The 25,486-nt window shown below is 38.3% G+C and overlaps 1 protein-coding gene across 4 annotated transcripts in view; it reads right to left on the reverse strand.

Annotated features, from left to right (window-relative positions):
- Positions 1–25,486, reverse strand: part of arnt2 (aryl-hydrocarbon receptor nuclear translocator 2) — a 98,908-nt gene that overhangs the window by 34,447 nt on the left and 38,975 nt on the right. For all 4 annotated transcript variants that reach the window (XM_060884075.1, XM_060884066.1, XM_060884058.1 and 1 more), the window contains 4 exons: positions 19,733–19,809; positions 15,619–15,753; positions 13,921–13,995; positions 3,753–3,904 (listed from right to left, as the gene is read on the reverse strand). In XM_060884075.1, the coding sequence (XP_060740058.1) occupies positions 3,753–3,904; positions 13,921–13,995; positions 15,619–15,753; positions 19,733–19,809 (439 nt within the window). The remainder of the gene's footprint in view (positions 1–3,752; positions 3,905–13,920; positions 13,996–15,618; positions 15,754–19,732; positions 19,810–25,486) is intronic.

Below are 25,486 nucleotides of genomic sequence, written 5' to 3' on the forward strand. Positions count from 1 at the left end.
GCCACCTCACTCAACATCAGTGTCTGATGTGCCTCAGTAATGCTTTTATGTCTGAAAGAGCAAAAATCCTCACAGCCACACTCTAGTGGAAAGCCTTTCCAGAAGAGTTGAGGTTATTATAACAGCTGGAATGGGATGTTCAAAAACGCACTTGTGGGTGTGATGGTCAAGTGTCCACAAAATTCTGCTTATTTAGTGCATCTCTCCTTGACATAGCTCACCTTCTATACATCTGCTGCAGCTTAAACTTTCTCATACTGAGCAATGCATTTCATATCAAACAGAACGTGTTAATGTAATCTCAGTGGTGTTAAAAACTATCTTTAGCTATGTTTGTTTAGATACATGCCTCACCGTATGATAAAATAATACATCAATATGTTAAAGTGGTTTCCAGTAATCACTGGCTCCAGAAAATGTGTGATGCCATCAGCGTGACCACAGACCTTAGATATCTTCTTGCTGAAGAGAGACAAACCTGGGTATAAACTTCACATGCACATTTTTACTGTATTCTACTGTCTATTTATTGTTCTATATTGCTAATTTTCTTGTTGCAACATGGATGTAGTTTGACATTTTGTTGCACACAAGGAGAATTTCAATTAAACATGACATTACGCTTCCACATTCAAACCAAGTATTAAAGTACAAATGCTTAGGTGGTTAGGTAGTAAGCATTAAAGTACAAATCGATTTTAAATTCCAAACAGCACGCTGATAGATATGTCTTGAATTGAACATGATACGCTGGGGTTTTATCCTCGAGCGAAAGTTTTAAACAATTTATACAAATATTTTATGCTTATCATCGTAGAATCATTGCTTCAGGATGGAGGTCCCTGGGTATGAAAAAGAACAAAAAGAGAAAAGAGAACTAAAAGATTGAATCCTTCAATACCTCATGGTACTAAAATATGAGTGAGAGATTTCCTGTGCTTATTCAGCACTGATGGAAAAAGTACCAACACTGAAAGACCAGTGGGGGGGAAAAGGATTGCTATCAGCTTTAATTTCAGCTTTGGCTTCTTTAAGGTAATAAAATACTCCCACACAGCTGATTTGATCTGATTGCAGGAAGATTCAACTTTTCATGGCTGCGGCCATTTTTGCTACTAATATATTAAGCTAGTGATATTATCACAGGAACACTAGATAAGCTGGTGTTGAATAACAAAAGAAAAGAAATGAAAGAAATCTAGCCAGAAGTCAGAACATGCAAATCCTTGTACTGTGAATGAGACGTAAAGAGGCCGAGGCTATGAGAAACATACGGCTGCGATGATTTGACGATACGCTGTAGTGATTTATGCTAGTAGTTTAACACAAACCGTTTTTAAGACAGAACGGCCAGTAAAGTACCTACGAAATACGTGGCTGAATTCTGGAATACAAAGAAAATCTGGTTTTGATTCAAATTGAGTTTATATAACAATATATTATGTATGTTATTTATATAACAATACACAGTCAATATGTTTATTTTGCTCCTGCAAAGTCGTATCATCCTTAAAACGAAGAGTAGAGAGAAGAGTAGAGAGAAGAGTAGAGAGAAGAGTAGCAAAGCAACATTTTTGACAAACTTTTTTTTTAATTAAAGACATCAATGAAAGGAAATTAGCTAATACAACATAAGTCACCGAATTTATTAAGCATTATTACGCAAGTAAGCTTGATCTCGGGTGATGTGGGTTAAAAATGTTATTTTCTCCCTTTTGCGGTGCTTTTAAAATATGTGGTACATTCAAAAGTTTTTCGTTTTCAATATAATCTGTATATGGTAGAAAATGCTAGAAAAGGGTTTTCCCAGGCTTCCACACAGACAGAGCAAAGGCTATTTTAAAAAGGCTAAAGCATTTGGGATAATGTTTTTTTTTTTTACATATTTCTGTCCCACCATTTTAAATGGAATTAAAAATGGCGAGACAGTGCGGGCAAATATCAGTCATCACTCCTTGATGTTATTTCTTTGAAGTTGGCTTAGTGCGTCACACCACCTAGCCTGTATAATTTCCTGTATCCTCCATCAATACAGTGGCCATTTCAAGCATTCTTTCTCAGACACTACTTCAGCATATATAACATTTACAATCGTAACTTGTTTAGTGGTGGGGTAAGTGTGCTACCCCATTCATATATAACACCTTTAAGCAGCGGTTTCCAATCTTATCCACAAAGGGCCGGTGTGGGTGCAGGTTTTCATTCCAACCAATCAGAAGCCACACCTGACTCCACCTGTTTAATCGGTTGTTCTTGGTTTTTTAGTATCATCTGATCACTGATCATCACTTGTTGACTGGATGAACATTCAGTCATGCAATTATTCATTCAGCCAATCAAGTGCAGGGGTGCAATGCTTAAAATACAGACGAGCTTTAGATAATCTTCTGACATGAGAAGGATAGCTGACAGTAGCTTAAAAACACTCATTGCAAACATGGTGAGCAAAAACGACCCTGGTCTCCGTTTCTGTCAGGTAAGAACAGGACTCTGAGGCTACAGTAGGCACAGACTCACTGATACTGAACTGAAGCCCTGATACTGGACTGTAAAATATTAATTATTCCAGTCTGGGAAGTTCTAGTTTCAGGCATTTTCCCACACACACTAACCACAATACAGGAAAGAAAGTGAGTGAGTGGTCTAAATGTCATGTCTTTTCCTTCCACAGAGACATGCACTGCCTTACAATATGCCATTTAATAATTTGACATATTTTCCGAGGTATATCATGGTAGAAGGAAACTAACAGGTAAGTAAAAGTCAAAGCAAGATTCTGCTGTTTATGTAACAAAGAAAAGTGTGGGACCAAAGCAAACATGACACAGAGTGAAGAAAAATAAGGGGGTGTGTTTAACTCACCCAAATAAGTCAATTTCAACTAAATATTACCTGACATTATGCAAGGGGTTCCACCCCGAAGCACGCACTGGACTGTTTTTGTGCATGCTCCAGACTACTGGCACTGATTATGGAAAGCTCCTCCTAAATGTCCGTTATGGAGGATGATGATGTCTGGATGGAATCACTGTTCAAAACAGCCCGTGTTATTCAGCTTGGGAGAAACCATGCAGATTTGGTTTCAATGCAAGGCACCGTGGAAGGAAAACAAACTTCTGGAATCTGGCTCATAATCTAGTGTACTTAAGTTGTTGACAACAGAGAGAGAATTTTGTTTAGGGATGCGTGAAGGAACGAAAAGAAGAGGGGAGAGAGAGAGAGAGAGAGAGAGAGAGAGAGAGAGAGAGAGAGAGAGAGAGAGAGAGAGAGAAAGAAAGAAAGAAAGAAAGAAAGAAAGAAAGAAAGAAAGAAAGAAAGAAAGAAGAGGTAATCTTGTGGTGTTTGCACATTAACTGCTAAAGGACAAGGGCACTGAGGCACAATTCCTTCTGACAGCTCAATAGTTTGTGTTTCTAACCACACACTAGTTTATCAACGATGAAAAGTAAGAATAGCTCCCCAACTAGCACCAATGACTCCACTAACGCTGATAATGATATTATTCCAAAAATTATATCTTTCTAGTTGTCTTCTCTTTGGAATGACATACTTATAGTATACAAGTAGAGCTTTTGGTCCAGACAATTATAAAAAGTGCCACCACCAACAACAAAGTAAACTATAGTCCACTTGGAAGCGGACCAAGAGCCATAATTTGTTACACACCCATCAAACTGTCTGAAGCAAACTAAAAGCATTTCTTTTTCACCAGAAAGACAAGAATGTGAGTAAAAAAAAAAAAAAATACGTACTTGACGTTTGTGTTAGTGCAGATGATGTACTCAATCTCGTCCGAGTATGGATTCTGGAAGGTGAAGCTGCTGGTTCTGATCAGCATCCACTCACGATTCTTCATCCGGAAACGATACATAACCGATAAGACCTGACCTTTCAGCTTCACAACCTGTGGAGTAACAAAAGATCAAATATCTCATAAAAACATGCATGAGAACAAACAACCAGCAGGGTTCCCACACGTACTGGAAAACCTGGAAATCCTGGAAAATGAATGACCAATGTTCCAGTCCTGGAAAACACATGTAAAATGAGAGAAAACATAAATTGTCCTGGAAAAAATCTTCTTGTCCTGGAAAATTATTATTTTTTAAATATTCTTGATCATTTAAAGAACAGTTTACAACTGGTCGAAACAATTAGTAACAGAAAGCGCTCTCTTCAGGGACGCTGAGTTTTGACGGGTTTTTGTTATGCTGTTTAATCTCGCTGTGACTTATGACGCAGTCTTGTGTTGGCGGTTTCAGGTGCTAGGAATGGTTTAAGTGCTCAAATGTTTTCAGCAAATGGTGACGGGTAAGCAGGTTATATTAACCTTGTTTATCTGAATATCATGTGCAAGGGGAATGCACAGCAAACTAAAGCATGCATGACGGCATTGGCCTGAGAAAGGAGAGGGTATTAATATGTGCGGTCTTTTTATTTTATAAATGTTGAAATTTCATTCACATGACAAATTGTCTTTAAAAGTATAATTAAGTAATAGCCATAAAGTGTACATTGTTTTTAAGACTTCTGGAGAGAAGAACATATTACTTTAGCCCGCGAATCTGTGAGCCTTGTCTTTTTTTTTGCTAAATTTGAAATGTCCTGGAAAAGTCCTGGAAAATGATCTCTGAAAAAGAGTGGGAACCTTAAACCAGGTTTAGACCAGGTTTGTGGACAATGGGATTTAAAAAGTGGAGAAAAAGTAACATTTAGAATCTTATACTATAAAAATATACTAGCTCCCTGTGCTAACTAAAATCAGTACACTAAAAGTACTACCTCTGCTGCTAAATGAAACATCATAGGAATGATCTAGTGCATCTTGTGATTATCTGCAGGACCTGTGTTCATGTTCTGGGATGCATCAGAAAATATCTAAAAAACAATCAGATACCAAGAGATCAGGCCAATATCATTCCATTACTAATGCTCAGACATATATATGGTTAAAGCAGTAGATTGAAAACATACATATTTTATGGCATTAATTAAAGCTGTTTACCATGACATGATGTCCTTTGACACGATGCCGCGTCTTTCCATTTCATGTAAAAAGCTTCAATATAAAAGCTAATAAGTGTTTTGAGTTTTGTTTTGAACACTAGAAGGAGTTGGTACTAACAGATACAGAGGCCATATATTCTTTACTGGAAATGACCGACGCAGAGGTCATGCCTGCTTTACTGGGACTAACAAGCACTGGGGCCACACCTTCTTTACTGTGTTGAAAGGTATATGGACCACATATCATTCACCGAGACAGGTACAGAAGCCACAGCTCATACACAGAAACAAGCACAGAAGACACACCTCCTTCACAGAAACAGGCACAGAAGCCACACCTCCTTCATAGAAACAGGCAAAAAAGCCACACATCTGTCACAGAAACAAGCAAAAAAGCCACACCTCATTCACAGAGACAGGTACAAAAGCCACACCTCCTTCACAGAAACATGTACAAAAGCCACGCCTCCTTCACAGAGACAGGTACAAAAGCCACACCTCATTCACAGAGACAGGTACAAAAGCCACACCTCCTTCACAGAAACATGTACAAAAGCCACACCTCATTCACAGAGACAGGCACAAAAGCCACGCCTCCTTCACAGAGACAGGCACAAAAGCCACGCCTCCTTCACAGAGACAGGTACAAAAGCCACACCTCCTTCACAGAGACAGGCGCAAAAGCCACGCCTCCTTCACAGAGACAGGCACAAAAGCCACGCCTCCTTCACAGAGACAGGTACAAAAGCCACACCTCCTTCACAGAGACAGGTACAAAAGCCACACCTCCTTCACAGAGACAGGTACAAAAGCCACACCTCCTTTACCAATCAATAAATATAGTGTCAAAGAAAAGTCATATGATCCTTTCTGTCACTAACTGACACTAAATGTCAACTAAGATTTTGACACACACTTTTTTATACCAGTGTGATGGTGTACCAGTGCAGCTATTGAGATCCCAGAAAAACACATTGCAGCTTAACCAAAAAATATTATACAAATACAAAAAAAGACCCATGCACTTGTTTAATCTCTGTGTTTTATTTTTGTTCTACATACAAATGTCACTTTAACACGACCCTGCAACAACCCATGACAACTGCTTGGCTTTGATCCAAGACCTCAACCTCCTATTCAACTTCGGAACACTATTTGACGTCTGCATTCTTTCCGTGTCGAGACCACAAACGTCAGCACAAGCAGCTTATGTTTCCTCCTGCTATAAATAAAGAGACGTTTTTTTTTTATATATCCAAGAAAGCAAAACAGCTTCTCTTTGTCAAAACAAAGCTCATTTGCATTTCGAGGAATGCCTTGATTAAACAAATCAAACGGCTCACCACACCTCAGACCGCAAAGAAAAAAACACCAGAGATCGACTAGAGTGGATGCCATGTGCTATTCTCGACCATAGGTGGAATGTAAAAGACAAAAAACAGAGATTCTGATCTTTTTCAGATGAGTCTTTTAAAAAGGATCAAACTGTCATTATTAACAGTTATAATTCTACAGTATTAAGCCAGAGTCAGTAAGACATATTTGCTCTTCATATGAGTTTATTTAGAAAATTTCTATTTATTCATGTGGTAGCAACTGGACTGGGACAGAATCCAATTGAAACACAAGAGCAGTTAAGAATGAAGGGCCTAACACAGGGCTCTTGAAGTTTGACTTCACAACCTTGTGGTTACAAGAACAAGACCTTAACCACTGAACTGCATTAGCCCAGGCTGCAATAATAATCCGTCATCACCATAATCCACAGAATGAGTCAAATAACTGGCAGAATTAACACAGAGAGATTCATTTCCAGTATAAAGGCAGCCAGATGACTAAACCCAACTAAAGAAATGGCAAGACATACAGAAGGTATTATCTGCAACGTCCTTTTGGCTGTCTATTTGAAGTGATCATGATTATGCCATAGTTCCATCACAAGTCGTTTATTAAGACAGTTGTCAGCGTTTCATTGATGCACAACTGCTGACAATGTGAACGAAAACAAGCATCTCAATTTAAGAATTCCCCAAGCTGCAAAAACAACTTCCACTTCCACCAAATTCAGTTAACAAGCACAGTTCACTTCAGCAGTTTCACAGTTTGTACAATTCTAAACACAAACAATTCCAAACACATCTGCTAAGCTCATAACCTACTTCAATAACTTATTTGCTGTAGCAAATCTTATTTTTTTTCTACTCGAACTTGACTTACATTTATATACGAATCCACCAGGCCAATTTTCAATTCCATATAAAACAGTGCAAAGAACCTAAGGGGAAGTGATTTTCTATCAGGTGTCCCCATCAAAAACATCCATTTGAAGGCCCATAAAGGCCTTTCATCACTGATCAATGGACCAAAGCCTTTCTGTTTCTCACAAAAGTTTACTTCCTGTTCGTGCCCCAGTTTTTCCCCGCAGCTCTTACCCATTTAAACTCGTTTCAGTTGTTCCGCGCTTCTGCTCGGGCTCCAACATTAATACCTCTAATCCCATTTTGTACGTGTCCCTCATTATTATTCTCATTATTGTCATATTAAGCCTGTATTACAGTGTGTGTTTTCAGCAGTGGTTTAAGATTATTATCTGTCACAATCTATCGGATTTAAAAAAAAATCACTATGTTCTGTTTAAGTCATCAGTTAGAGCAATCCAACGCTTGTGCATGCAGAAAATGTGGCGACAAACAGAAGCAAGCTACAATTTCAGCAATGTTCTACCAAGCAATGAAGTCTATAGGTTAAAGAGGACAATGCAGAATGCAATTTTTCAAAAGTAACAAGAATATTATGTCTGTGCATTAGCCTGTGGGGTAACTTTGTACCTCACTATACATGGGGCAAAGAATGTAACCAGGTAACACTATGTTAATTAACACAATGAATGCACGTACAACCTGAAAACAATGTCTCCATTCTAATCATAAGCTCCACATCTTTTCTTCATTACTCAAACCCCCGACTCCACCTGCTTCATCCTCCCTGACTGTTGAAGATTTTGCTCACTTTTACAACGAGAAAACATGCCAGACTTTCACTTCTGCCCCGACTATACCTACATTTCACAGCCAGGATTCCCCAACTCCTTCACTGTCACAAGTTTCAACTGTAGCAGCAGAAGAGATTTTACATCTCTTCCAGTCTTGCAATCCTACCACCTGCCCACTGGATTCAGTCCCTTTCACTATGCTCTAGAGCATCTTACTAGTCCATCTTCCTTCTGGATCCATCAGACATCAGTAACTACAGACCGGTGTCATTTCTCCCTTGTCTTTCAAAAAACTTGGTCCTCGCCTTTTTCTCCCTGTATATTCACTCTTTTGGTGGTTATTTCCTCACATGGATTCTCTTACCACTGCTATGCTGATGATACTCAACTTAAATTCTCCTTTCCTCCCTCAGATACCACATCCTATGCTCAGATCTCAGCATGTCTGGCATCATTATGTATGACAGCTCATCAAATGAAACTCAATCCTAGCAAAACTGAACTTCTGGTCATCCCAGGTGAGTCATCCACAGGTCATTATCTTGCAATATCTCTACATAACCTATCTGATCTCCCCTTAGATCACAGCTTGGGGTAACCATGGACAATCGACTACCCTTTTCCTCGCATGTTGCTAAATGTGACACACTCATGTCATTTTCTTCTCTACAACTTCAGAAGAATTTGGTGATTTTTGTCCACAAAGGCTGCTCAGGTACTTGTTTAGTCTCTTGTCATTTCAAGACTGCCTATGAACGCAATTCATCCTCTGCAAATGATTCAAAATGCAGCTGCATGATTTGTTTTCAACCTGCCTAAGTTCTCACATACCACAGCACTGCTTGCGCTCCCTCTAATGGCTTCCAGTAGCTGCACGTGTCAGATTCAAAACACTGATGCTTGCAGACAAAGCAAAAATGAACCAGCTCCCTCTTAGCTCAAAGCTCTTATCACTCCTCATACTGCTCGTCTACGAGCATTGCTCGACTTGTCAGACCATCTCTCAGGGTAAGAGGTAGGTATACAGCAAGACTCTTTTTTTACTGTACTTCCCCTTGATGTCCGGACAGTTGTGTAACTGGCTTCAAACAACGGGTGAAGACCTACCTTTTACTAAACACTTAAATTAGTACTTTTCCCTCCCTGTTTGTTTTATGTGTCAATATAGATACACATTAATTAATTAATTAATGGGGGGGGGGGGCACGGTGGCTTAGTGGTTAGCACGTTCGCCTCACACCTCCAGGGTTGGGGGTTCAATTCCCGCCTCCACCTTGTGTGTGTGGAGTTTGCATGTTCTCCCCGTGCCTCGGGGGTTTCCTCCGGGTACTCCGGTTTCCTCCCCCGGTCCAAAGACATGCATGGTAGGTTGATTGGCATCTCTGGAAAATTGTCCGTAGTGTGTGATTACGTGAGTGAATGAGAGTGTGTGTGTCCTGCGATGGGTTGGCACTCCGTCCAGGGTGTATCCTGCCTTGATGCCCGAAGACGCCTGAGATCACAGGCTCCCCGTGACCCGAGGTAGTTCAGATAAGCGGTAGAAGATGAATGAATGAATGAATGACAGCAAAATAATAATAACCTGGCTTTACCAACTAAATAAAAATCCAGGAACTGATGAACAGGATGTTAACAGCAAATGTGACTCTTTTGGGAAATTAAATAATAGCCTCTTGATTCTCTTTCTGTACTTGAAATGAGCTGTGAGAAGCACAGAACTTTAAGGAGTCTCCAACTTCAAGTCCGTCCAAGTTCATGGAAAATAACCAACGATTATGAGATGAGAGATTTTGATAGTTGATGCCAAGAAAAACACATAATCGCTTCTGATAAAGTCTTTAATTGCCAGCTCATGTGGAAGTAGCTCGAAACATCTACTAAAGCTCTGGACCTGATGTACGTGGCTGTGACGTGTAGCGAGTGTAAGAATGTGGTTTGTGTACAAGTGTGTGGCCTCAAGATTTCAAACTGTCATCATGTGGATAACAGTTTGAAAACTCAGAAAACTTCAAACTTTTGGATGTTACCAGTTGAGGTCTTTAACATGGAAACATGGTGAGTGGAAAAAAAATGAGAAAAAGAAACATGCATTTCCACAACTCTAGGCATCTGTTGCCTCAATAGCTGTATACACACTTTGAATAAAAACATGTTGCTTCTGTTTCTTTTATAGGAACAGTATTAAATAAACTCATAAATATGCAGTGGAAGAGCAAGTGCAGAGAAACTGATTAATGGCCTCGGAGAAAGAAAAAAAAACATCTGCTGTTTTTTCTAATTGTTATTATGAGCAGCAGCAGTGAACGGCTCATCAATCAAGGAGCAGATTTCTGGTGTTTAACTATATCTCAGGATCAACCTTTCTAGATCTGTCAACAATCCCCTCCAGAAACGATTGTTCTAAGTGTTATAGTCGATGCTTGAAGTTGGAAACTGTTAAATAATTTTGAAGGTCTGCAGTGAATAAAAGATTAAACTGCCTGAAACAAATTATGTATGCCCCTGTAATAAAATGAATAAAAATGAATGATAAAATATTTGCTTTTCTAATATTACAGCTCTCCAAACACTTAAACACTCCAAACACTTAAACATGATTTAGTTTTAATTAAAATAAGCAAACTCTATGTAACAAAAGTGCAGTATCCGTGAATTTTGACAATTTTTAGCAAGACCAAATATCCTGTGTAAATTCTGTGTAAATTAAATGAATAACGAATAAATCTGTTCCTAACCAGATTGATAAAGGAGGCTCACTGCTGCTAATCCAGGTAATGTTGCAAGTCAGTAGCCAAGCACAAGGCATTAATTTAGTGAAAACAAAGTTTAGAAGTCTAGTGACTTTTATTGAGCTTTATCTGGGCTTTCAATAGAGTCAAAATAGCCTTTATAACATAAAATTCATAGGCTAAGCCAATCCTGCTAAAGGTATTTGGAAAATGCCCCCTTTCCACTAGAAAGAACCGGGTGCTGGTTCAGAGTTTGTACTGGTGCTGGTTCGAAGGTGGTTCAAGCTTTCTAAGAACCGGTTTGCTTTTCTATGGGCTAGAGAGCCATCACAGAGCCAAGTCTTACGTCACTGTATACAACGTTATACAGCAACGTTAGCACAGCAGCGGCAAACACAACATCAGCAATGGGGGACGTTGATTTACTGTTAATGCTCATGGCTTTGTGAACCTACATTGGCATCCAAACGTGGTGAATTCTGATTTAAAATGATTTAAAAATAGCGCTAACAACGTTCTCCTTTGTCTTGTTGGTCACAGTAACCCTACCCCCAGCACCTGAAGCAAGCGGTTCTTAAGTCTATACCAGCAATGTTTTGGTGCTACTAAAGAACCACTTTTCCTGGTTCAGAGCCGGTGCTTTGGGTGTCAAAAAAGAAAGAACTGATTTTAAATCAGGCTCTGGCTCTGAACCAGCACTCAAACTGCATTGGTGGAAAAGGGGCATAATAGTAAAGAGTAGAGACCTGGTGACATGAAAAAGCTTGCACCATGTGATCAGTCTGAGGAAGTCAATTAATATATATTTTTTGCTTAACTGCACGTTAACGAATTTACATAAAATCTCAATAATTTTCATCTTGCACCTGAGATGAAACTCTTGAGTTGAACACTGGAGATATACTGTAGTCTTGCTTTATCTCTCGTTGCTGTGAACTGTATAGTCAGGATCATGTTATTTGATTTAGGAGGTCTGACCATGTTGATTCCTCTATTGAAGGGGTGTCCAATATTATCTGGAAAGTTCTGGTGTAGGGGTAGTTTTTATATTCCAACTGAGCCAAAGCCACATCTGAGTCTACTGAAAGATCAGCTGATTAAACAGGGGGATCAGATGTGACTCCTGTTAGATGTGAATGAAAATCTGAGAAAACAGACTCTAAAGCTGGATGCTTGGAATCAGAAATCCAACGAGAAACGAAAAATCATATGCCTCATATCACGTGAAAACCAGGACTTAGAGTCAGATGACAAAAAACACTAAACATCACGGAAGTGTGTGCCATAGTGAATGGGAAACACCAGACACTGAAAAATTTCTGGTAGTTGGATATGAAGAAGCTACAGTATATGACAAAATGAAAAAAGTCTAAAAAGATTAGAAAGTTGTGAACGGCCTGTCCTATTTTCCCCTCACTAATGTAAAAGTGCAAGACAAGCCATTATTTAAAGCAGTCATGTGCTGTACGGTCTGAAACATCAATTATAATTATATCCAGGATTAACAGTTAACCCTGGATAAAGTATGGGCAATTTGGAACAAGAAAACCCAGGATTTCTTTGGCTGGGCTTTACAATGTTTGAATGTTAACTGTCTGAAGTGTGAAAAGCCCTCAAGGGTGAGACTTGAGCATAAACTGTATTTTGTGAGTGCTATTTCACACCTGCCTATTAGAAGTCAGTAGAAATTGTGCAGCACTGTTATCCACATTACAGTTCCTTTGCTGGACCAGTGTGTCAGCAAATAAACTCTATTTTTCATCAAGCTGCCAGGATTTCCTGCAAAGTTCCAGAGAAAAGCAACACAGCAGGGAAAAGAGCTCTAACAAAACATACAGCTTAGGAGCTAAGATCAGTGAGAAAACCCCACACGGTAACACAGAGAGAAATGGCAAAAGATGGAGTCAGTGAAAAAAGAATGGAAACAAAAGGGTCATGTTGAGTATACGAGAATCCACAATGGTTTAATTAGCAACTACAGAGTGAGAGAGAAAGAATTGCATGAAGCTAATGAAGGAAATATAAAAAGAAAGCGCAGGCATCTTTAATCACGATCACTTCTTTTTCTCAATCGTGCCACGATGGGCCTCTCTTCCTGAGCTGGAATGTCACTGAGCTGCATAATGATCAGCTTCTCTGAGCACAAACTGCTACTGTTCGCCTTCTCTCAGTTTGTGCTTTAAAACATCAAATAGGCGAATGTGACAAATCCAAATCCACCAAGAGCTGATGTACTTCAGAGGACAGAGATATCAGATCATACAGTGAATGTCACTTTGATGGTTTCTCAACATAACTCAAATCAAAGTGGGCGCTTAATAGCAGAAATGCATGAGTTCTGCTGAGTCACAGTAAAGGTCATAAGCTATGAATTACGGTTTTCAGTAGGACAGTACGGTGTCTAATAGCAAATTCATGTTTATAAACTCACAAGGAGCAACAGTGTGTGAACCTGGATGAACCATTGTCCAAATGATAAGTTTAGGGAATCTAGAATCTGTAGGGTATCTATAAATTATTTTACATCAGTTGCTTAGCCAGACCTTTTACAGTGGGCTAGGATACAAAGACTTTAGTGGGGTGGCAAAATGCTATCCCAAAACCAGGGAAAATGTGACACCTAAGTATCTTTGCCTCAGTAGGATTCCCATCCAACATATAATGCACACACCAAAGCAAGCTACAAAACAGTTGTAGCTAATATAACTTTAGGCTACATCTTATGATACATACTAGTGTTACAAATTCAATTATCTAACAGTAGACAATAGCAAACTTTTAGTTCTGCCTCCAAATAATAAAAAGCATTAACGTAAAAATATCTGTGCTATTATTATTATATTTGTTTGGTCGTTGTAGACAATGTGTGTAAGGAATTGTTCTCTTCAATGTGGATCCCACATCGGGATTTCTGTATTATTTCTACACAGCACTGCCTTGGCTGATAACTGTCACACAAAAAGCAAGTTAAAACTTCCTGAGAGATCATGAGCATGACATTTTGAGAGGAACCAAAATCAAAAGCAAACCCATTCCCTTCCTATGGACACCCAACAATAAAGACAAATGCAAATGAAAGACAAATGCAACAGGCATCATATGAGTAGGAGATAAAGTTTCCGCACCTTTTCTTCACCCCTTTGAAGAAAATTTGTACTTTAATGGGGAAAGAAAATGAAGCGGCTGCTGTACCTGTTGGAAGCTCTCCCTTAGGTGGCTCTGATCCTCAGGATGACAAAATTCTAGAATATCTTTACCAAGCAAGTCCTGAAACACAGCAGTAAACACAGTCATATAAACAAGCAATCTTCAAATGTCCAATAATTTATATATGCAATACATGAAGCTTAAATCCCAAGTGCTTGGATTTGCCAAGAACTATAAGTTGATATACTTTAGTGGGTGTGCAGGTAAAAAACTAAATATATTGATAAAATAAGGCAAAATACCTATAAAGGTTTTTCATTATCAAGAATCAATTTTGATTTTTTAATTGAGTTTTTATTTAATACCTGCCCTTCAGTTGCACTGATTAGTGCAACCACCTTTCCTAAATTATTTTTATAGGCTTAATCCACTGCAGATTCCAATTAATCTATATGAACTGCTGCCTCCCTGTATTTTGCACCCGACGGAAAGACACAAAAAAGTCAGTAGACTGTCAATGAGGACTGCACGTTTCTGTGGGGGTTATCAAGTTCACACACGTTTTAACAAATGCAAACCTTCAGAGCCTTAATGTATTATTGTATCCCCTGAATGAAATGTGAATTATGTTTGCGATCATTTTGGCAAATTCATTTGAAAGAATTTCGTCAAGCCTCAAACTGAAGCGCCTACTATTTTGCAATCTACAAACATCTTCTGTATACCACACAAACCAGTGAGCCAGGATGCTATTTGGTATGCAAAGCATGTTCTTTATTTGGGCAAATTTAAGAAGCAAAGGTAATAACCACAGCAGGCATTAATACATGTGACAAATTCTGAAAATCCACAAAATAAACACGGAGCAGAAACTAACTCTCATAGGCTATGAAGAATATCAGAGGGATAGACAGACAGACAGACAGACAGACAGACAGACTTAAGATGGAACACAAAATAGTTCAGCACATATAGGTAACAACCCGATGATAAAACAGGGGCAAAAACCAAAACCAAGACACAAGGCCAAACAAAGGCACATAGAGAAAACTTCCCATGCAGGGAATCAAGCAGAAGGAATTTATGACATTATTACATAAGTTTAGCAAATAAAGAGATGAGACATTGGATTGTTGGATTGTTGTGGATTGTTTCCGATCATTATAGAGTGAATAAACTGAGAGTTAAAGTTTAATGGCTCCATTGGCTTGTCTCTGTTTTTTAATGATTGTTTAGAATAACATTAAAGAATTTATTTTGTAAGGACTGAAAATATGGTCTGCAATAGCCATAATGTCTTTTTCCGCTCAGATTTTCTCTGCTTGAACAAATACTCTAAGAGTTCAAACTACTGAACAGAGGTGTGTAATCATGCTGGTATAAACTATATAATGCTTGATTTTTGCTCAGTCTTTTATGTGGGAGGATAATATACTTGATCCTGACCCGAATATTATGTTTAATAAGTAATTATTAATATTAGTATTCGAATAGTGTAATATCTTAAAGACCGAGGCGGATCTGCTTCCCAGGGGATCAGCATGGTATCTGAATTTCAGAAAAAGGCTTTGATATGAAGTGATATCAAGCAACTATATAAAACACGTGTCAGTTCATCTGAAGTTCAATAACTAATTAGCTAGCTGTTAGATGTCTCTATTTCAGCTTGTTAGAGCTATAAAATTTCTTTAGACTAATTGCATGTTAAACCATGCGCTTTGCTGACCAATGGAGTGTACTCACCTGCGGCTGGTAGCCAATCACGTTAATGCAGCGGGGATCCACGAAGGTAATAATGCCGTCCGAGTTGTGACGAGACAGAAACTCTGTCGGTACAGAGAGCCCATTCATGTCCATGGAGACTGGAGAACTCGTCACCTGAGGGGGAGAAAGAAAATCCATTTTCATTAAAAAAAAATCTCTGACGCACTCAATATACTGTGTGTTCAGGGCATTTAGTTTTAATTACCATCATTATCATTTTTACTGAATAAATCTGGTTCCAGCACAACAAAACAAGAGCTATTATTTGGCTATTAACATTAACCAACAAGCCATGAGCTAGCTGCTAGCCGAAAATACAACATCATCAAGGTCTCAGGACTTTTGCACGTAATTAATTATCCTAGCTACAAAAGAGGAAAAAACATACAAGATTTTTTTGTTGTTCAGAAGATTATTAACAGCCTTTAGATGGTGATTAACTTTTAACTGAACTTTTAATACATTTTACACAACAAGGCAACATTAATGTAACAGATGCCACTTTTAGCCCATAGCTTCACAACTTAACCTTGCAAAATTATCAACATTAAAATCCAGTTATGGCTGTCATGGAAGTAATTAGCTAACCTACAAAATAAAAAGAATATTTCTTCCATTTCTCTGTTAAATGCCGACCTAAGTTTACCTAAAAAAATGCCCCAAAAATAGGTTATGTCACAAATCTCCCTGTAGTTCTATGAGCGCTAATATGCATGCTTGCATGTGTTTGTTTTGTTTACATCACCACATTCTTTTAGTTCATGTCCTGTCTCCACTCATGTCTCGTCATCGGTAGTTTATCCCTTGCTTAGTTTGTTCATTTAAACAGTTTTTGTGTAACTGTAAATATATGTCCAGTTTCTTTGCTGTGCTGACGTTACTAAACCTTTGTCATATGTTTACTTCCTGATTGTGACCTCTTGACTGTTTTGGATTATTGTCCTATAACAGCATACCACAAAAAAAACAAAAAACTTTTCCTCCTTCTATACCAGAGCAATTTGCCAAAGATTAATTTAGCTGTATTAAAGTATGGCATGTCATATATTTTATCCATTTAGACTAATACCTTTTTTAATCCAGTATAGTGGAACATTCACAAAGCAAGTTACATCCTGTTATAACAGCTATAAAAAAGACACAAGGCTCTTTTTTGCCTAGCTCTGTTGAAGTTACTTCAAAAAGTGTAACATCCTCTCAAGTGAGGACTTCACTACATCAACAATTCTATAAATATCAAACGTGATCAAACATTTTTAAATAAAATTTTATTAGATGTTATTTATGTGGGTCTGCCACGCAGGTCCTGTGGAATGAGCTTTTGTTATAGAAACAATTTCTGCTGTTACAGAAAAATAACCAGCATCTGCTGACCAATCAGATTCCAGAATTCAACAGTGGCACTGTAGTTTGTTAGATTGTTCAGTTATGTGAACTAGCTAAGGGTAACAGTAACTGACCTTTGTTATCACATGATACAGCAAATGAAATCATCTTTGATAACAATGCCGCAACACAGTGGTATTACACTCTACATTTTGCTACACTTTATTTTCCACTTTTTTCCATCAAATGTACAAATGTTGTTTATTAGAACAGTTTATTTATTTTTTATTATTTACTGGATAATGTTTGACATCCCTTGCCCTTTACGGCCATTTTGTCATGTCACACTCAAATCACGTACTTTCATAAACTACTTAATTCCTTTCCTTTGAATAAAAGACAAAAAGAATAAAATAAGTTAAACATGTTCCCTGATATTTATCAAAAGCCATAACAAATATTATTCTGCAAGACTGAATCCATATGAATGCAAGTCTGAGAAATAGTTTTGCCATTCGAATTTCTGGCTTTAATCATCCCTGGCTGATTTAGAGCAAGGAGCAAAAGATAAAAGATTGAAACGAGATGAAACGAGATGAAAGGAGCAGATGAAGCTCTTTCACGTTCATCCATTAGTCTAATCCTATATACACGCACTAACGCACATGCTTGCTGGACCATGTGACCTCAAGAATTAAAATTTCTTTTTCCAGCTTCCTTACTATTCCTTGTGTTTTCTTTTGTTTTATAATACCACAGTGTTGTTGAATCTCAATACTGTTTGGTCAGAAAATGTAGAATTTTTTTTATAACAGCAGAAAGATGGAAAGATTCCAAATCACATGTTTCCATAGCAATATCTCCTTCACAAGGACATATGGTGGGTGCTCACATAAATGTATTTAAAACATGTCTAATTGTTGACATGGTAAAGTTTTCAATGAAGAGACATTTATTTAGCATTTTTAGAACGCCCTTCGGGGGGGCACGGTGGCTTAGTGGTTAACACGTTCGCCTCACACCTCCAGGGTTGGGGGTTCGATTCCCGCTTCCGCCTTGTGTGTGTGGAGTTTGCATGTTCTCCCCGTGCCTCGGGGATTTCCTCCGGGTACTCCGGTTTCCTCCCCCGGTCCAAAGACATGCATGGTAGGTTGTTTGGAGTCTCTGGAAAATTGTCCCTAGTGTGTGATTGCGTGAGTGAATGAGAGTGTGTGTGCCCTGCGATGGGTTGGCACTCCGTCCAGGTTGTATCCTGCCTTGATGCCCGATGATGCCTGAGATAGGCACAGGCTCCCCGTGACCCGAGGTAGTTCGGATAAGCGGTAGAAAATGAGTGAGTGAGTGAGAACGCGCTTCCAGTGCCAGTGTTAGAACTCAGACTTTTCACATTAACATTAACAGATAAAAAGAAATGCCTCCTTCTTCAATGAACAAAACATGGTCAGTGTCCATAAACTGCCTTGGCGTAAGAGGAATAAAACACTTTGAGACGTGCTGTTCTTGGAAATTATTTAACTCTTGGGTGGTAACAGTAACTCTGCATCCTGTCACCAAGTCACACACAAACTCACACAGTACCACCCTTCTTCTGGCCAAATTTGACACTTGTCATGGACTATGTACTGCACCAGGCTCCCCCCAGTCCTCCAGCATTGCAAAAACTATCCCACCATCTCTAACAGTACAAGGGAGACAAGCATCAAGACTCTTCTCTCTGTCTCGGCACCTAGGAGGTGCAATGAACCTCCAAATAGTGTTTGAACAGTCACTGGCTGTCTTCAAACGATGTCTAATGACTATGTGCTGTTCCTACTCTATTACCTCCTAGAATATTAATGGTAGTCTTAGTCATGACCTAGTGAACCATTATCAGCATGTATTTATTGATAAAGACTTCAAAGCATGTCGCCCTGAGTAACAGTGTCTGCCAAATACTATAAACATAAATCACCGGTTTTCCATTTCAAAACCCTTCCTCTTTCATTATGAACTAAATGAACTGCATAAAGGCGTATTTAACCTACATTTGCAAATGCAGTCTGGATAATCTGTTCAGATTAATAACAGAAATGTATTCTGATTACGATTCTATTCACTAGAGTCAAGTTACATTAAATATTTGCCAAATACTAGACAGCTTAAACAGATAAAGTTCTAGTGAGTTAGATCTGTGTTTAGCTCCACAACAACAGCTGGCATTCATTCATTCATTTTCTACCGCTTATCCGAACTACCTCGGGTCACGGGGAGCCTGTGCCTATCTCAGGCGTCATCGGGCATCAAGGCAGGATACACCCTGGACGGAGTGCCAACCCATCGCAGGGCACACACACACACTCATTCACTAACGCAATCACACACTAGGGACAATTTTCCAGAGATGCCAACTTACCATGCATGTCTTTGGACCGGGGGAGGAAACCGGAGTACCCGGAGGAAACCCCCGAGGCACGGGGAGAACATGCAAACACCACACACACAAGGTGGAGGTGGGAATCGAACCCCAACCCTGGAGGTGTGAGGCGAACGTGCTAACCACTAAGCCACCGTGCCCCCACAGCTGGCATTAATTTGCTATATATCCTTGGGGTAAGATTCTATAGTAACAAAGGATAGAGAATAAATACATGTATGCGCAACATACTGACAATAGCAATGTACGATAGTGAATGGTGAAGATCATTTTTCTGTCTTAATGATGCCCAATCATCCTGTGATCGCTGAAAGACGTGGCTATTAAAGCAGCTGCTACGATCTCTTTACTTACCTGAAGTCTTCCAATTGCCACCAGGCAGTATTTACTTGTCTGGCCTGATTCTGAATCCTCTTCCGGGATTGTCATTCCTGAAAAAGACACCAGTCAGACAGAATGAAATTCAGACAAATTGGGCATGCTTCATTTATGCCCTTCCAATAACACATACACACATCTCAGGTAAATGGCCCATTGCTGACAAGCATATGGTGAAAAAAATGAGCTCTAATGCCACTTTATGAAAGCTGTCGATCGAATGATTGCTCGTGCTTTTGCCTCGCCCAGAAATAATACTGGAGATGCTTAATGAAAAACACCAAATGGATTCTAAATAACTTTCACTTGCAGACCTGCTTTTCACTGTCATTAAACAAGAACCAATGCTTCTTGTTTTTGTTGAAAATCATCTGCTTTGTGTTATGCCTGTTTTCAGGAGACAAACACAACAAACCCTCTTTGGAAATAAGCTTCCTGGCAAACGAATCGCTGGATGTAACACCAGCGACATACAGAAGAGAACGTTTGCAAAAGCCTGTGGCCGTGTAAACCTGGACACATCCTTATATAAATCTTGGTTTAGTTTGATTTAAATGGAGCAGTAATGAGAGAACAATGAAATACGTACATGGAGAAAACCACCAGACAAGATGATAAGTTGTGTACATTTCTGCTTAAACCAGCCTTGAGCCCACGGACAAAGGTTTAGAATTTGAACCAGTCAGAATTTGGCTTAGGACTGAGCTAGTGAAAACTCGTTGGAAGTTCTTATGTAATATCCATAGTAACAACAGCATTAAGCACAACTAGGACTGTTGTTTACAATCACTGGCTTCCAACTTACATGATGTTTAAGCAGGAATGTCTGAGCCACATTATTTCAGTAAAATATAAGTCATATCCATGAACAAGATCTTATAAACTGGAGGCAGAAGATCATAAAACTTACAATAGTATAAAGCATACAGCTTAAGTTTCAGAATTTTTGTAAAACTTTTACTTGGAAGTTTCAAATTTTTACATGCTAAAGGTAAGTTCTTCACTTATAGTAATGAAAGTGTACAGCATAAAAAAACAAACAACAGATGCTGCTGTAATCTCTGACCACACTGTAATATTCTTAGCAGTAGTAGTAGTCATATTACAGTACTGATGGCATGGTCTTAAAAGAGAAAAAAATACCTTAATGACATGGAATAAGACCCAGTCTGTAAATTAATACTCTGATGGTTCTATCATCAATCTGCAATTTCTTGATGGAACTCAACAGCTTAAACAGCCATTTTCCCACAAACTGGTTATATTCTATTATCTGAAAAGAATAAAACAATGGGATAGATTTTTTTTTCTAATAAAACCATGTTTTATTCTCTCTTATTTATACTCTTATACGGCAGCGATTTGCCAACGATTTAGACTTTTTCAATTTCATTATGTATTTGAACTGCTGATTGTTACCTTTAGTTTCATTATTGATACAGCTATAAATAATCATTTCCTCACCAGCCTCCTTTTTCTCTCTCTTGAAATTAATAAGACAACACAGCTCATCAATTTATTAAAAAAAAAAAGCACAAAGTTCTGAATACTAAAAGCCAATAAACTGAAACAAAACACTGACACTGGAGTGGAGGCCCCTTCCAAACAACGTTCAACGTCTCCTAGAAAAAGTCACCGTGTTAATAATAATGCATTTCTATTCGAATCCATTTAAGTTGGTGCATCGACCGTGCTCATCTTACAGCATGTCAGAACCGATCAACGATGCTCCTGTACAAATAAAAAAAAACTGTCAGGCGCTATATTTTACCATGAACACTTCAGCATTCATTGTGTTTGAGAGTTTCTGGCAGGGTTTGAGCTTGTAAGCTAGTAAAATACCTGATTTTAAACAAATTTGAATGAACATCATGTGAACTACTCATGAGGGAGACTTTAACCCCATCTGCTGAAATGGACGGTGAAGAGATTAAGTATTAAATTGGGAGACTTGTTCAAGACGAAATGCCTGGAGCTAGGAAAAAAATAAATCATCAGGACAATATGTTCGAAAAATGCAAACAAATTGCACTTGGACACGCATCACTTGGAACACATTCAGCATAATGGAGGAGACGGAAGAGAGACTCTCTAAAAATAAAAACTGGAAAATAGTAGTTTCTGTTATATCTTACTATTTTGTAAATAAACAACAAAGTGGTATTTTCAGCATTGTTCATGAACAGACTGGAAACCAATCCACCCATAATTGGAAGGACGACATCAAACTGGTATTTATTCCTACTTGGCATTAGATGTAGGGCTGAATAGCAATGAGACCCTGCCATGTGATGTGGACTCAAGTGCTCAATAACCTGTGCTAAACATTGCGTTATGCAGGAAATCTCTCATTAGTGCTGTAGTAATCATTCCGATCATTAGTTACTTTCCAAATTACGCTACACGGGAAGTGCAGATTACAAAATCCTGATGTCCGAATTGCTCTGGAGGTAAATATTTGCACTCAATTAAGCTGCACAACACAGCTGTCTCCTGTCGTAAAGAAACAGGTCTTTTTTCCTTTGGGTGAAGAAAAGAAAAAAAACATTGGAAACCATCTGAGCAACAAAAATGATTCCCTGCAGACATGACAGTGCGTTAGAGGAATGTGCTATTTTAAGATTTAATCATAAACAGGAAAAACATGTGGGATTAATGTAATGAAACGCAGGCACACGTGCATATGAGCAGTTTATTTGACACCCGGAACGAGAAGCGAAGCAACGAACTCGATTTTAGGATGTTGCGCAATTCTCGCTCCACACCTGCTGCTACAAAGCTGATGACAATCACAGGCTAAAGGGAACCTCAGATGTCTCAATGAACTCTGGGATACGGGATTAATCCAAAGACTTCGGTCTTTTAACACCAAATTCCTTTGCAGACCTGTAAGATCACTTGCATGTCTATTAACTCGGCTATACTGTGGAAAGTGTCTTTTCCATGTGCTTTAACGTAAGTGTTTGACTGTGGAAGCTGCCTTTCTTTTCTGTCTTAGGGGTTTACACTATAAAAAAGATGACATGTGGATACCTACTGTGGATTTTCTATTTCAAAATCCTCTGTATTCAAGAATTTTTATATATTTTTTGTACATTTCATTTTGGCAGTCTGTCAATCCTAGCCACTAGCTGTACATCGCTGTGTAGCTTTGCATCTGAGAGGTTGAACACTAATGAGACTTCAGCACTACAACTTTTTTGCAGTTTGAGTTTCATGTATACATTAGCCAACAGACAAAGACTAAAAAGCCTCATACTAATCGACAGGGGACGGAAAACTTGCCATATAATTCCGTTTTATTTGTCCCAAAACAACAAAACTTTCCATATCCAGTGATAAGAGCAGTTACTGTAACCACCCTGAAGCTGATGTCACCCAAAGTGTTTGCTATTCCTCTTATACCACAGTAAACTCTCAAAAATTGCATTAGGTATCCAGGAAAGTAACATCATACCTTTTATTAGTTTAAAAGTAGTTAGTCACTTATATTACAGCTACAAGATCATTGGAATGAAAGTTCCAATGTTCCAGGGAGAAAATTTTTTTCTCCCTCTTGAAAAAATTATCATAAAAGATTGTTTTTCATGCTACAGAGAAAATGGGCTTTTGGCATAAAGACTTTGGCATGGAAATTATTCACACTGGAGACTCCTTCCAAAAAAAAAGAACAGGAAGGAGCTGCAGTGAGTGATGAGGCCGGCAGCAGAGCATCTCCTCAGGATGACACGACTCCACACAGAGCCAGCTGTACTTAATGTCTTAATGCTCAATTCGGATATTTTGCTCAGATCTGATTTTTTTGTTTGGTTGTTCATATCACCTTTTAAAATGTGGCCTATTTCAGATACCAGTGTGAACTGTTTGCTGTTTCGAACTGACCCGCATGCGCAAAGGAACAATAACAATGACGTCACACGCAGCACGCCGTTGCGCTAAAGTTGGCGAGGTTATGGAGGAAGTAAGCATTTTCGCTTTTCTTTCTAAATGTTTGTGTAATGGCAAGACAGAGATGCAGTGTTTTGAAAATTTTCGGATGTCGAGGGCAACTTTTGATTATTTGATCCATTTTGTAGGTGTAGTCACGTTTGTGTGCGTACTCGCCGGCGCATAATTGTGGCGAATGTAGATGTAGATTGACGTAAAAGTCGCATCAAATCAGCCTTGGTTGTTCACACAGCGGCCACATTGGAAAAAAATCAGATTTGGGTCTGATTCAGGACCACATATGGAAGTGGTCTGAATCTGATTTGAAAAAATCAGATCTGGGCTAGATTTGAGCGTTCACACTACTCCTGAAGAAGTCTGACCTGGTCACTTGACCCCAAAAAAAATCAGATTTGAGCCACTTTTACCTACAGTGTGAACGTGGCCTAAAGGACCCCACTCACCCTGGACACCTATTCTCCCCCTGCCTATGGGAAGTAATACAGACTAATAAAAAAAAAAAACCCCAACAGATTAAAAACCAATTTCTTCTTACAGACAGTCAAATGCAGAAAACCTCCTCCTTCCCTCACTCCCAAAACTAAGGTGCAATAAAACCCCTACCTTTATACTAACACCATGCTGCTTATTTACACTACATTACGCTATTGTATATATTATCTTATATTATCTTATGTTTATTTTATTTCATATTTATGCCTCATTCTATTTACATTGCTATTTACATTTTTGCAAGCTGTTAAATGGTTTTAAATTTTTTTTGTTTTTTTTTAAATGACAATAAAGATCTATTCTATCCAATAAAGAATCAAATAAATAAATAAATACATAAATGCCTCCTAAAAGAATATCAATGATGTTGTTCTTTGTTATATAACTTTTTTAAAATCCATTTATGATAAGATTTGTGTATTTATTATTAAGCTTGTGGGTCAAATATTATTATTATTATTATTATTATTATTATTATTATTATTATTATTATTAGTAGTAGTAGTAGTAGTAGTGGTAGTAGTAGTAGTAGTAGTAGTAGTAGTAGTAGCTACTACAATAGTATTGTTGTTTATGCCTTTATTATTAGACTTCTGTTTTTGTTATTTGGTTTACGTGTCTCATATTTTTATTATTAATATTAGATTATTGTGTGTTTGTAACTATGTCTAGGATTAAGATATACCTTTAAGATATACCTTTATTCGTCCCACAATGTGGAAAATTCTCTTTATTAGGGTTATGTGTATAAGATAAGCCTTATATGTTTAGTATTATCAGTATGTGCTTATTATCAGGTCAATGTCATTTTTATTATTAAGCTTATGCATTTATTATCCGGGTTCTACTGAGCTACAGGCATACAAACCACTGTGATTTCGCTGTTACTATAAAAACAATAGCATATAACAATGAGCAAATTAATATAAAGATGTGATTTTTCTTTAAGCTGCTCTTATAGAAAATGAATCTACACCATCTGACCATTCAGAGTTTAGAATTCAACAGCACTGTGGAATAATGAATGTTAATGAACTGGTGTGTGTGTGTGTGTGTGTGTGTGTGTGTGTGTGTGTGTGTGTGTGTGTGTGTTGTTTATGAATATTAATGGACAGTGGGGTGGCAGTCTCTGTGAAAACCTACTGTGAGTTAAATGGGCAGAGAAGGAAATCTACAACAATGTAAGACTACACACATACGTACAAACTGACTGATAGATTAGTTTAGATGTTTCAAGGCAGATGACGGATTGAAACAAATATTTAAGCTTACTCTTCTGAACAGTCATGC

The sequence above is a fragment of the Tachysurus vachellii genome, chromosome 1, assembly GCF_030014155.1.
Source record: "Tachysurus vachellii isolate PV-2020 chromosome 1, HZAU_Pvac_v1, whole genome shotgun sequence".
NCBI lineage: Eukaryota > Metazoa > Chordata > Actinopteri > Siluriformes > Bagridae > Tachysurus > Tachysurus vachellii.